The sequence below is a fragment of the Typopeltis vanoorti genome, chromosome 1, assembly GCF_054136105.1.
Source record: "Typopeltis vanoorti isolate ZY-2024b chromosome 1, IOZ_Tvanoo_1.0, whole genome shotgun sequence".
Lineage (NCBI taxonomy): Eukaryota > Metazoa > Arthropoda > Arachnida > Uropygi > Thelyphonidae > Typopeltis > Typopeltis vanoorti.
In genome coordinates, this window is record NC_143549.1 from 26,993,670 (window position 1) to 27,008,893 (window position 15,224).

The following is a 15,224-nucleotide window of genomic DNA, read 5'->3' on the forward strand; positions in this document are numbered from 1 at the left end:
GCATGTCAAATCCTTCCCAATGTCATTAATGTACAGATTGAATAATAATGGACCAAGGACTGATCTGTGAGGCACACCACTGGTTACCTTGATTCTTGCAGATTCATACCCCCATATATGAATTTTTGATATCTGTCAGTCAGCCATCCTCTCAATCAAGTGAGGCTATAAATCACCAAAACCAGCTGTCATATCTTCCCTTAATTTATAATCCAATTGTAATTGGATTATAGTTTATAATCCAATTCCATATTCACACCCATCATATTCTTCCATATGGAATATCCATATTCCATATTCCAATTTATGCAACAATATTTCATGCTGTATTCTGTCAAAAGCCTTAGCAAAATCGAAAAGTATCATGTGGTGTATCCATTCCCTCTAGCTCAGTGGTAACAATAATACTCTAAAAACATGAAAATCTACTCTAATATATATATCATAAAACACTAATTTTTGAAGGAAAAACATAATAAAACAGATAAAAATAACCAATTTTACACGAGTACTAAATTACACCAACCACTCACAATATAACCTTGAACCCCAATTATATATTATTATTGTTGTTGTTGTTATCTGACACCTCCAAGGAGTCTCAGCATTCATCATGTAAGAGTACTCTACTTACATTAATGAGATCAACTGAAATAATGTGAAATTCAAACTTTTTCCCCCTTTTCCCTGCAGATTATTAAGAGCGGAGACCTGTCCTTATGGAGGAGCTAGATTTGATTCTTGTAGCTGTGTCAGTGATGCAAGAGCTGGTGCTGGCCTCACCACATTCTTTAGAATTGCAGTAAATATTACAACATTGCAAGTTCATGGTAGGCAAACTGTGAATACTTTTGACAAATGTAATTTTCTGTAATATACAGTAGTTTGCAGCTTTTTTAGAAATACCATCTAATGACATTAGCAACTACTCTCGAACTAAGTCAGAGAGAAAGAGAAAGAGAGAGAGTACTGATATCGCTCTCTTTTAATTGACATGCTATAGTAGGTCATTAGTCTATTTCCTGAATTTCTTAGTCTTCTGTTTTGTATATCTACACATAACTTATTCAGTAAAGCTTGTACCTGCCTGGCCATCTCCCAAAACCACATTGTCACTCTCAGACTGGTTCATTATGGTGATTGCTTCTCTTATCACTCTGTTAGATTATTCCAAAATCCAACACTCATTTCTCTCATGTGGACTTCACTACATGTTAACCACTGAAGTTACTCGAGGAACACTTTATGTTTACTCATACAGCGTTGATTCCAATATAGTATAACAGTATATAGAGGACTACACTAGTCAATGCTTCTATTAACTATACTTTTCCAGTCCAGGCTTCCTTAACTAGGGAAGCATTGACTGAAAATGGAATAAAGCATAGTATAAAGAACTACACACGCACACACACACACCTTATACAGTTTCACCATTACATCCTATAATCATCTCCCATCTATATTTCCTCTACGTTATTATCAGCCTATAGTAACATTCCACTAAATACTTATTATACCTCATTCACTTTAATCACAATCAGCAGTGCAACTTTTTGGAGATTATTAGTAATATCTTACCCTATCTTGTCTTTCATACTTTCTGCTTTCTCAGAAAAATCCCTACACATTGTATTCTATTTCTGTTATCTTATCTTAACTATATTATCTTGCTTGACAACAGTGATTTGTGGGTCAACTGATTTGACCAAGCTTCAAACTCTGTTACTTTATTCCTAATACATCTTACATCAGTATATAATTAGTATGTAAATATAAATATTTGAAAAGAAAAAAAAAAAAAATATATATATGTATATATGATTAACAGCTGCTTGGTGGCAAGTATAATTTATCAGTCATTGTATGGGCTGCAGAAAGATACAATAATTTTATATGTATTTTATGATAATGTGTAAATTTTTAGATTGAATGTTGCTGTGTACTATTTGTGATTGGAATGCAGCGTTTGATTAATTTCTTCTATGTCAACCCTTTTTGACAGTGTTATTTTACATTCTTTGTTTCTTGTTTAGTGCTTCGAAATAAAATGGCAGTGAAATGGAGATTGTTGTGTACATTAGTGCGAAGGATAAAGTGAATGGCATGGATTTTTCAAGAATGGTACTGTGATATGAATGTAATATTATTATTATTACGGGTATCTCCATGGAGTCAGTAGACTCATCGCGGGAGACCCAAACTAGCAAAACAATATCTGTCATATCTCTTCTTGAATTCATTTACAGATGAAGAGCTCACAACAAAGTCAGGCAATGAATTCCACTCATTCACCACCCTCCAGGCAAAAAACCTTGTTCTGACACCTTTGTTTACCACACTCTTCTTTAATTTCCAGTGATGACCTCTTGTTCTTCCATCACTATCACACAGCTGAAACATTTCCCCTGCATCAATCCTATAAAAACCTTTTAGTAATTTGAATGTTTCTATCATATCCCCTCTTCTTCGCCTATCAACCAATCTCTGCAATCCACAAACTCTCAATCTATCAATGTAGGGAGCATTTTTTATATCACTCACCAACTTGGTCACTCTTCTCTGAACCCTCTCCACAGCCTCCTCATCTCCAAGGAATCCAGGTGACCAGACCTGAGCACAGTAATCCAAATGTGGAAGTATCAATGCTTTATAAAGGGGAATAATAACCTCTTTATCTCTGGATGTCAGTGTGTTCCTCAACAACCAAGTAATCCTATGTGCAATCTTGGACACCTTAGCAATGTGTCCTCTGAACTTCATCTCCTTATCTACCAATACCCCTAAGTCCCTAGCCTCATCAATCTCTTGGAGTACCTTTCCATCTATGTAGTACACAGCTGGTAATCTTTTAATCCCAAAATGCAAGACTTTACACTTTTCCACATTGAACTGACATCCATTTTCTTTTGCCCATTTTACCAGCTTATTTAAATCCTCCTGCAAACTTTCAACATCAGCTTGATTTTTTATTGCACTACACAACTTTGCATCATCAGCAAACAACTGAATATCTCCCTTTAAGCCGTTTCCTATATCATTTATATACAAATTAAACAACATTGGCCCAAGCACAGAGCCCTGAGGCACACCACTGGTCACCTGCTTCATTCTGGACTCGGCTCCTCCATACACCACCTTATGGTATCTCTCCCTGAGCCATTCTCCTATCCATATCACCAATTTAATATCCATTCCCATCTGCTCCAATTTGCGTAACAGTGTTCTATGGGGTATCCTGTCAAAAGCCTTAGCAAAATCCAGAAGTACCACTGTAGCCAGTTCCTTTGTCCAACTCTGATGTTATTCTATTATGGATAGTTAATAGATTGCTAAGGCAGGATCTACCTTTAACAAAACCATGTTGGCCTCTATAGAGTATCATATCCTGATCCACCCATTCTTGAATTTTGTCTTTAACCAACTTTTCCAATACTTTTACCACTACTCCTGAGATGGTGATTGGTCTGTAATTCAATACTGCAGTTTTAGAGCCACCCTTATGCAAAGGAACCACTTTGCCTAACTTCCACTCCCTAGGGACCATACCAGAGTTCAAACTTAAATTAAATATCCAGGTAAGAGGGGTTGACAATTCATTTGCACATTCACGCAACACCCGAGCTGATATTCCATCTAAGCCTACCGCAGTGTTTGCATTTAAGTTTCGCAATATATTTAATACCTCTGATTCTTTAGCTTCAATTCTCACATTAGGTATTGCTATAGGTATAGAGATATCCTCACTTGGGTGATAGACTTTTGAGAAGTGATCACTCAGTAACTCGACTATTACATCTGATTTTGTCACCTCAATACCATCAGCACCCACTAAGGTTATCCTTCCGAAGTCATTCTTCCTCTTACTTGCCACATAGCGGAAGAACTCTTTGGGATTACCCTTGATCTCTTTGGCTAAGGTCTTCTCATAATCTGATTTAGCTTTTCTTACTATGCTGGTAACCTTCCTAGCTTGAGCCTTGTACTGCTCATGGGTGTCCTGATCGCCCTTCTCCTTGTAAATTCTCCATAACATTTTCTTTTTTTGTAGTTCAAGCTTGATACTACTGCTCATCCATCTAATGCCTGCCTTGTTTGACCTCCTGACCATGGGGACACAATCTGATATTGCTTTCCTCAGATACCCGCTGATTTTATCCCAAGCACTGCTAACATCTTTCCCTTGCAATATGTTCTGCCATGGGATGGCTGCAAGCTCACTCCGAAGCTTGTTATAATTGCCTAACCTGTAGTTTCGTACATACCCCTTCTTAATAGAAAAATCCACAGATTTTGCAACCTCCCAAGTCAATACCACATGATCGCTTTCACCAACTGGAGGTAACGAGGTCACCTTACTTATGCATATAACCTCTGAACCAATAACCAGGTCCAACACTCTCACACCACGTGTCCCTTCAGTTACGTGCTGTTTCAAGTAATTATCTCGTAGCAGATGTATGAACTCCATTTCCTTTTTGCTACGTGATATTTCCTCCTTCCAATTGATATCACCATAATTAAAATCCCCCATAATAATCACTAAGCCTTCACTCATTGCACTAAGTTGCTGATGCATGAATTCAATATCTCCCCCTGTACTCCCTGGCCTATAGCAGCATCCAACTGTATATTTGGTTGCGTTGGTCACTATTTCGCACCAGACTGCCTCAAATGAACTCTCATTCACATGTCTATCATCATGATATACTACTTTCTTTGGCTGCAACACATCAGCTATCATCAACAGTACTCCTCCTCCTGTTCTATCTTCTCTATCCTCCCTGAAAATACTGTACCCTTCACATTCAATTCCAGTGACCACATATTCTGCTGACAGCCAAGTTTCACTAATGCCTACAACTTTTGGTGAGATTTCACTGACTAATGCCAAAAATTCTTCTCTCTTATTTCTAATGCTTCTAGCATTGGTATACAAAAATTGCAGATTCCCTCTGAATGTTTGGCAATATGTTACTGATGTTTGTCAAGAGGATAAATAAGAGAAAGGGGTAAATGTAAGTATGCAGGAAGTGCAATATGCTTGATGGACCACAAGGCTTGTTTGAATTAGAATAGAAAGCATGGCAGCCTAAGTGAAATGGATGTTGAGGACTTGAGCATATATCTCCATGTGTTTTCAGGGAATGTACCAGGGAGTCTTGGCATCTATCTTGGCATGCTATTATTATTATTATTATTATTATTATTGTTGTTGTTATTATTAACATCTGACCTCCATGGAGTTGGAGACTCATCATGGGAGGTACACACTATTATGCACAATGCTCATTCAACCATACTTTAAACTGATTCAATGAGTCTACATTCACAACACATTCAGGCAATTCATTCTACCCACCAACCACTCTCCATATAAAGAAACTTCTCCTTACTCCTCTGCTCACACCACCTTATACAGTTTCCAGTGATGGCCTCTTGTTCTACCCTTCTCCCATTCTATGAAAAATCTCTTCTATGTCAGCCTGATAACAATCCCTGACCAGCTTATATGTCTCAATCATAACCCCCCCCCCCTCTTCCTCCTATTCACAAATCTTTGCAACTTACATTCTCTCAATCTCAACTCCATATTCTACAGACCACTGATCATCTTTGTGAATCTTCTCTGGACCATCTAAGGAGAATGGATGTCAGTTTAATGTGGCAAAATGTAAGGTTATGCATTTTGGGGTGAAAAGATTGGCGGCAGTTTACTGCATTGGTGGAACCGTGCTCCAGGAAATTGATGAGGCATGAGATTTAGGAGTGTTGGTAGATAAGGAATTGAAATTTAGGGGACACATTGCAAAAGTGGCCAAATCAGCTCATCAAATCACTTGGTTGCTGAAGAATACGTTGACAAGCAGAGACAAGCAGGTTATTGTTCCTCTGTATCGAGCCTTGATAAGACCCCATCTAGACTACTGTGCTCAGATTTGGTCACCTAGGTTTCTTCTTGATGGGGAGGAGGTGGAGAGGATCCAGAGGCGAGTGACCAAGATGATAGCAGGTCTGTGGAATGAACCGTATGAGAACAGGTTGAGGATTTGTGGGTTGCAAAAATTGGTTGATAGGCGGAGGAGGGGAGATATGATTGAGACATTCAAATTACTGAAGGGTTTCTATAAAATTAACTACTCAGTTAATTTTATAGAAACTCAGGTACAGACTCAGTACAGACTCAGGGAGTACATTCCACTCATTCACAGTAGTGAATGAGTGGAATGCACTCCCTGAGTCTGTAGTGGATGCTGTGACAGTGAATGAGTTTAAGGCAAGGTATGATAGATACTGTATGAATGTCAAATAGTTGTGATGAATATGATTTGGGGCCTCCCTCAATGAGTCTAATGACTCCCTGGAGTTGCCCGTAATAATAGTAATAGTAATAGTAATTTCTAACCTATCTTTGTCACCATGATAACCTGGTAATCAAATCTGTGCACAGTAATCTATATGATGTCTGATCAAGGCCTTATACAGTGGCATCATAACATCTCTATTTCTGTATGTCAGAGTCCTCTGCATCATTGCCATTATCCGGTGTGACATCATTACAACTTGTGCAATGTGGCCTCTGAATTTCAGGTTCTAGTCCACCACACTTGTTTAATAAATTAATAAATAATATAAAATGGGTTTACCATATGTATATATTTTAATTAGATTCAGTAAATGTAGCAGGGTCTTACAACTCTCTTTGTATAAATGTTTCAAGAGATTATTACTTTTATGGAGAACCTTAATTTTCTTCCAAAGAACTCAATGTCTGATGGTAATGACATCCTCTATAGGTCCCAGTTGCTCTGGCACGTGGAACTTTACATAGTCTAAATGTTCTTCATGATGGAACCGCAGCTGCAGATCTGCCTGTTTGGCCAAAATACAATAATCCACACTGGCAAGGAATTTGATACACTCCAGGGAAGATATTTATCTTTAGCTGAGTATAGAAAAGTAGATATCTTGTTGAGAGGATGGACTGACCCTTGTTGGCCAACAAATCCAAGTAGTTTAGCTATACCTTCCAAGATGTGTCTTTGACACAAGGAATAGTGGCTCGACGGAACCACCTCTATAACACTATTTCAATGAGATGCATATAACAAGGAAACTATAAGTATTAATTATTTTTTCAGCATATCATTTGGTAAAACCATTAGTAGGGAAGGTGGACTTATGTGATTTATTTCTTGGGAGAGCAGCAATTTAATAGAGCAAAGAAGTGTGCACAATTGAACTAAAGTCTTAATGGTGGTAGATTATTCACAATTATGATGGCATAAAAGCGGATGAATGTAAAATCCTGTATATGTTTTCTTTGTGAATACTGAGAATTGAAGGCTACCATCTGGTTGACGAAATAATAGACCTAAAAAGCCAATTTGATTATTCTTCTAACTCAAGAGTGAACTGGATACAGAGGTGGTCCATTGTGTCACCATTCCCTTTGTCAAAAGATTTCTCAGAAGGTGTAGCCAAACTGTTTAGATCTGTTTTGGTCTACAAGTGTCATTTCGTCTTATCAACAAGATATCTACTTTTCTAGGCTCAGCTAAAGATAAATATCTGTCTTTAAACCACCTCGTCATGTATCCAATTCATTGCCAGTATAGATTATTGTATTTTGGCTAAACAGGTAGATCTGCAGCCATGTTTCGTGATGAACATTTAGACTGTATTAAATTACATAAGTAAATGGAACTTGTGGAGCATGCTATCACCACCAGACACCAAGTTCTTTTGGAAGAAAATTAAGGTTCTCCATAAAACTAATAATCTCTTGGAATATTTATACAAAGAGAGTTGTTAAACCTTGCTACATCAACTGAATCTGCATAAAAATGATGGACTTAAATTATCCCTCTTATGGGAAATAGTTCTTCTTCACAAATTACAGAATTAACTTAAATTTAATTATCTATCTATCTATAAATCTACATCTAAATCTCTATACAGAGATTTAGATGTAGATTTAAATTCAACAGCAGGCTTACTTACTATTATAATAATGGAATTAACTCACGTAAAATATTCTTTATTTGTAGAATTTTCACCTGAGTGTTACAGGCATCATCAGTACAGGTAACAAAGGCTAATTAAACAATAACTGTTATATTCACAAAGCACCATCTAAGTGGTTAAGGTTAAATTTCCTAAATTTATTTTTTAAAAATATATATGTGTGTGTATGTACAATTACACACAGTTAGGAAAGATTTGCTGATTTATAGAGTACTATCTCCCACAAGGGGGAAAGATGTAAACCATTGTATCTGTTTAGGTTAGGGGAGTGAAATAACGTTTCACATGTTTCTTTGTTCAGCCGTTCCATTAGGAACCGACTTTTCTGAATGACTTTTGTCTTGTTCCACTGAACTCTGTGTCTAGTGTTGATGGCATGCTCCGCAAGACCAGACTGTTCAGATTCAAGGTACTGGATATAGGACTTGTGTTCTTCTAACCGGATCAGAGCAGATCTTCCTGTTTGTCTGAAATATGATAACTCACAAGAGCAGGGAATCTGGTAGACACTTGGATAGCTGAGAGTTGTGGAAGCTTGTCCTTTGGAGATGTGAGGAATGTGGAGATTTTTCTGACGGGTCAGAAGGCCACACACAAAAGCACTAAAATCGCTAAAAAATAACAAGAACCTAATTATTAGGAAAGCTGACAAAGGGAAGGCTGTAGTCATTCAAGACAGAAGAGAATATGAGAGAAAAATGTCACTGTTATTCCACGACTATTCGACTTATAGGCCCCCACTTCAGATCCTACTGGTAGTCAAATAAAAAGGCTTAATGCTCTTATAGAAAAAATATCGATATGGGATGAAGATAAAAAGAAAACACTAAAGACCTCATTCGGGAACCCACGAGATTATATGGTCTTCCAAAAGTATATAAGCCAGGAATTCCATTAGGATCTGTTGCAGACTGTATAGGTTGTCCCCCTTACAAAATATCAAAAATTTTGTCAAATTTACTCACTTCATGAACTAGAAGAACTGCTACATATATAAAAAATTTTGTGGATTTCAGAAATAAAATTTCCGATCTGCATCTAGACGATTTGGAGATTATGATTAGTCTACATGTTGTTTCGTTATTTACGAATGTTCCGTTGGCAGACATCTTTGAATTACTGCACCAAGAATTTCCTCCAGACATAGTCAAATTATTTGAATTTGTAATAAAGTCCGGTTATTTTTCCTTCAAAAACCAGTTATACCAACAAATTTGAAGGAACAGCAATGGGTAATCTAATATCTCCTGCTATTGCCAACTACTTCATGGAGCACTTCGAACAACGTATCTTTAACAGCATTATACCCAGACCTAACCTTGGGTTCTGATATGTGGATGACATTTTAGCTATATGGAAGGGCACTTTGGAAGAATTACAACAGTTTATCTCAAAAATAAATGCAGTTCACCCTAGAAGTAGAAGTAAATAAACAGTTAGTTTTTCTAGACCTCTTAATTCTTCACCAACCAGGTGGTAACCTACAATTCACAGTCTATAGGAAGGAGACTCATGCAGGCCAGTACATCCATGCTGAATCATATCACCATCCCAGTCAAAAGGCAGGTACTATAAAAACACTGGTTCATAGAGCCCACTCCTTTTGTTCTTCAGAAGAACTATTACAAAAAGAATTACAATATATTAATTTCTCCTTCATATCCAATGGTTATAAGAATTCCTTCATAAAAAGAGCTTTAAGTAGTCATGCTTCAGCATCCTCTTCAAATACAGAAGAACCTACTCATATATATACCTATCCCCTATGTGCAAGGCATTAGCAAACACATAGCTAAAGCCACTAAATTAAAACCTAAATATTTGTGTGGCCTTTCGACCTGTCAGAAAAATCTCCACATTTCTCACATCTCCAAAGGACAAGCCCCCCACATCTCAGCTATCCAGGTGTCTACCAGATTCCCTGCTCTTGTGGGTTATCATATTTCAGACAAACAGGAAGATCTGCTCTGATCTGGTTAGAAGAACACAAGTCGTATATCCAGTACCTTGAACCTGAACAATCTGGTCTTGCAGAGCATGCCATCAACATTAGACATAGAGTTCAGTGGAACAAGACAAAAGTCATTCACAAAAGTCGGTTCCTAATGGAACGGCTGAGCAAAGAAACATGTGAAACATTACTTCGCTCCCCTAACCTAAACAGATCCGATGGTCTACGTCTTTCCAACTTGTGGGAGATAATACTCTATAAATCAGCAAATCTTTCCTAACTGTGTGTAATTGTACACACACACACACACATATTTTTTTTTAATTAAAATTTTTTTTATTTTTTAAAATAAATTTAAGAATAACCTTAACCACTTAGGTGGCACTTTGTGAATATAACAGTTATTCTTTAATTAGCCTTTGTTACCTGTACTGATGATGCCTGTGATACTCAGGTGAAAATTCTACGAATAAAAAATATTTTGCATGAGTTAATTCCGTTATTATAATAGCAAGTGATATGTCTACTCACGGTATTTCCTTACTTAAACTTCAACAGCAGGCTCACTTGCACTTCACCATACTCTTGAGGGATTAAGCAAGGATATCCTCTCTGTGGACAACTATATACACTAGCCATTGAACCTTTCTTAAAAAGTACACAACATCTTGATCTCCAAAAGAATTAGCATATACTGCTGACACCACCATAATAATGTGTGAAATGGATGAATATAGAGATTAAGCATGCAATACAGAGAAAAAGAACATTATGGAGGCAGTATAAGAGAAGTGGAAATAACCAATTCCAAGAATGACATTGATTGGAGTAAATGCTATAAAGACAGCTGTTGCAGAAGGTGTAGTGGGATACTTAATGACCTGCTCATAAAGGCCTTTCAATCTTTTGAATGTGACTTCATGGAGAGATTGAGAGCAGTTGATGATGGGAAAGAGAGACTGACTGTAAGTGATCAAGAGATTTATGGGGAGTTGAGCAAACTAGATGTAAATAAAGCTGTGAGACTTGATAATATATCACCACGTATTCTGAAGGAATGTGCCAGGGAGTTAACACCGTCCTGTATATTTTTTTAATACGAGTCTTGCACTGGGTCAAGTTCCTATGGAGTGGAAGGAGGGCAAGATTGTGCCACTTCATAAAGGAGGTGATAGAACTCAAACATCAAACTATATGCCTATCTGCGTGTCAGGTGTTGTAGTTAAGTTGTTGGAGAATCTTGTAAGAACTAGGATCCAGAATTTGGTTAACAACAATGGTATTATCTTTGATGGACAGCATGGATTTGCCAAAGGTAGGTCATGTTTTAGTAATCTACTTATTACAATGAGGTGACCGCTTCCATGGACAAAGGAGAAATGATACACAGTAATATACTTAGATTTTGCAAAGGCTTTTGATAGATTACTGCGTGATAAGTTGATAGTCAAACTAGAGTGGATGCGGTTGGATATTAGATTGGGTCATTCGATTGGAGGCTGGCTATCTGATAGGTATCAACAAGTTATGTATGGGGGAGCGATATTCAGGAAAAGGAAAGTTACTAGTGGTGTGCCTCAGGGGTCTGTTTTAGAGCCATTGCTGTTTAACTTGTATATTAATGATATTGGCAAAGATTTGTATGGGAATATTCAGTTGTTTGCAGATAATGCAAAGTTGTGACAAACTATGAAGAGTAGAGAAGTTGTTGTGACCTTACAAGAAGACTTGAATAAATTGAGTGATTGGGCACGGGAATGGGCATGTGAGTTCAATGTTGCAAAATGTAAGGTTTTAAAATTTGGAAAACAAAGATGGGATGCAGAATTTTTGCTTGGTGAGAATATATTGTTGGAGGTAGAGGAAATAAGAGATCTGGGGGTGATAGTGGATAAGGATCTAAAATTTAGGGGACACATCACCAAAATTATGAAGACAACACAAAGGCTTCTGGGAATGATATGGAGGACACTGACTTGTAGAAGTAGGCAACACCCCCATTCTTGTTCCATTGTATAAATCTTTGATTAGGCCACACATGGACTACTGTGCCCAGATTTGGTTGCCTGGTTTTCAGAAGGACGAAGAGATGTTGGAAAGGGTGCAGAGACGATTGACTAAGGTAGTTTCTGACCTCTGGAATGTCAAGTATGAGGAAAGGTTGAGAAAATGTAATTTGCAGAGTCTGGTGGACAAGAGGGGAAATATGATAGTGACCTACAAGTTGGTAAGGGGTTGTTATAGGATCAATGCTGGAGAAGTTCTACAGAAAATAGTGGGAGATCAGGGGAGAACCAGAGGTCATCCGTGGAAACTGTATAAAGATGGTGTGAGTAGGGGAGTGAGAGGCAGGTTTTTTTCGTGCAGAGTTGTGAATGATTGGAATGCTTTGTGAGAGAGTTTGGTGTCTGCAGAGATTTTGAACATGTTTAAAGCACTGTATGAGGAGCTGTGTGTGTATGATAAAAGGACCTTCTAGATGAGTCTTTGTCTCCATGGGGTCTTGGGTAATAATAATAATAATAATAATAATATGTAATGATGAAGAAATGAAAGTAACCAATGTTGCATTCAGATTATATGCACAAGCTTGAGGGGCCAAATTAAATTCTGCAAAAACCATTGGATTGTGGTCAGACAGATGGAAGTCTACAACTGATTCTCCGATTGAACGTACCTTGTCAAATGAAGGACAAAAATACTTAGGTGTACACCTTGGCAATGGCAACACAAAATTATATAATATGCTGAACTGGAGTTGCATAATCACTTTAAACAGGTGCTAGGAAAATGGAACAGCATACGTACATCTCCACTTAGAGAAAGAGTCCTAATCATCATCAGATGGCTGCAAGTGTTCTCTAGCACACCCTCAAAGTACTGGCACCTCCTGAAGAGTTTCTTCATCACATTCAAAAGGCAATTGCTTGTTTTCTCTGGAACAAAACTAATTGGACAACTAGCTCTGCAAGCCATTCAATAAGGGAGGTGAAGGCCTAATTTCCCTCGAAAACAATATTGAATCTTTCAGGATCATCTCTCCTCCCAAAGACACTGCAGTCCAATCCTACTTATATAATAACCTTCGATTAAATTATAAAATCATCTGCCAGAGGAGTTACACTGTCCACAATCCTCTGAATGATCAGTTCTGCACCATCATTTTCTAAACCACCTCCTCCTTTATACAGAGATGCTTTACAGTGGTGGAAAAATACAGTCCTTCAGCACACACTGACAGGATCAACAGTTTGCTGTACTTACAGAACCATTATTTTCAAAAAGAAACATAAGTTCTGCAACTGGCCAGCACTTTCTTTTCCCTACATGGAACTGGGCAAGAATAAGAATCATAAGGAACCTCCTGATCCAGACCTTAAAGTAGAAAATGTTCACATGCCTACCACTGAAAACCCTCAAAACCAAAAAGCAATATCAACAGATGCAAGCTGCTGTTATAAAAGCCTTTCCAGATACTCCATACCTCAGGGTAAGCTGAATTCCTTCTGGAAACTGTAGGGAACCCACCTTTCATCTTGTATCATCTGAAGCCCACTCCAGATGATACAAGATTCCCACTACAAGAAAATATACCTCTTCCTCATGTCAGCCTCCAACTTTGCCCTTTGTATATTCATCCATATCCTTCTAATCTATAAACCTACATATGCCACCCAGTTTTTAATGGGATCTCCCATACAAATCAGAGTGTACCCAACTAGATTCTGACATACACTGGAGGCTGCTATTGCAAAACATCTTGCCAGTTCCTACTAAGCTACACAAATTTCAGCTTAGAAAATCAGATCTGTGTCTCTTCTGCAAAGTTCTGACCTGTCCTGCAAACAAAGTAACGATCGCTTATACCTTGAATACTGCCTCTAGCACCTGTAACTACACACACACACACACAGTCAAGAAGACTATAGATATTTAGTTCATATAGAAGAGAAGAGAAGAGACACAGAATATGCAATTTCATCTTCATCTCCACCAAATCATCATCTGCAGCTTCTGTCTTAAACACACAGGAGATAACCAGTACCCATCAATCACCAAAAGCAGGCACGGACCGCCATTGGATAACAGTGGCGGCCCGTGAAGTTTTAAGTGGGGGCACTGCCTATACAAAATAATTTTTAAAAAATTATTTTTTTCCTGATCAGTAACCAGTTTATTAATAAATCAGGAAAAAAATAATTTTTTAAAAATTATTTTGTATAGGCAACACCCCCACTTAAAACTTCACGGGCTGCCACTGCTGGATAATTATCACAAAGAAACAAAAATTATAGGCAGATTCATTGAGGAGTGGAATCCAACTGTTATCCTTTTGACAATGGTAACAATGTTAAACTGATAACAATGATTCACCAGTTGAAGTGTATCATTGTCAACAATGATACACTTCAACTGAAAGCTAAGAATGATATTAAACTGTAATGTTGACTCTTTTAGTAAAGGACTAATCCTCTATGTCACTCATGTAGTTGCCTCCTTTCTATTGTATATCCAAAAATAAAATCCTTTTTCTCTGTGATATATACTTGTAGCATGTAAATAGTCTTATAGTTATAAGGCTATATACATTTCTTTCATCAAGTTAAATAAACAAAAAAAAAAAATATATATATATATATATATATAGTTAAAGTTATTTTTACTAGAACCTTAATATAATTAGACCATGATGCTCTACATCATGTACATGCAGTTTGTGTATGTCAGTGTTGAATAGACCAGTTGTTCTTGTTGTGTAATTCGATGTTGGAAAGGGTCCAAAGGCAACTGACTAGGGTAGTTTCTGACCTCTGGAATGTTGAGTATGAGGAAAGATTGAGAAGATGTAATTTGCAGAGTCTGGTGGAGAGAAGGAAGAGGGGAGATATGATAGAGCCCTACAAGTTGATAAGGGGTTGTTATAAGATTAATGGTGGAGAAGTTCAACAGAGAATAGTGGGAGATCAGGGGAGAACCAGAGGTCATCCCTGGAAACTGTATAAATACAGCATGAGTAGGGGAATGAGTGGCAGGTTTTTTTCATGCAGAGTTGTGAATGATTGGAATGTCTTGTCTGAGAGTGTGGTGTCTGCAAGGAGTTTGAGTGTGTTTAAGACGCAGTATGATGAGATGTGTGTGTGATAAAAGGACCTCCCAGATGAGTCTTTGACTCCACGAGGTCTTGGGTAATAATAATAATAATAATGATAATAATATAAGTAACGTAAATCCATTTTATGTTATT

At 37.5% G+C, this 15,224-nt stretch overlaps 1 protein-coding gene across 1 annotated transcript in view; it reads left to right on the forward strand.

Annotated features, from left to right (window-relative positions):
* The window catches only part of LOC150109852 (A disintegrin and metalloproteinase with thrombospondin motifs 9-like), a 605,150-nt gene that overhangs the window by 572,914 nt on the left and 17,012 nt on the right, over positions 1 to 15,224 (forward strand). The window contains exon 31 of the mRNA XM_090396355.1: positions 694 to 830. Coding sequence (XP_090252481.1) covers positions 694 to 830 — 137 coding nt within the window. The remainder of the gene's footprint in view (positions 1 to 693; positions 831 to 15,224) is intronic.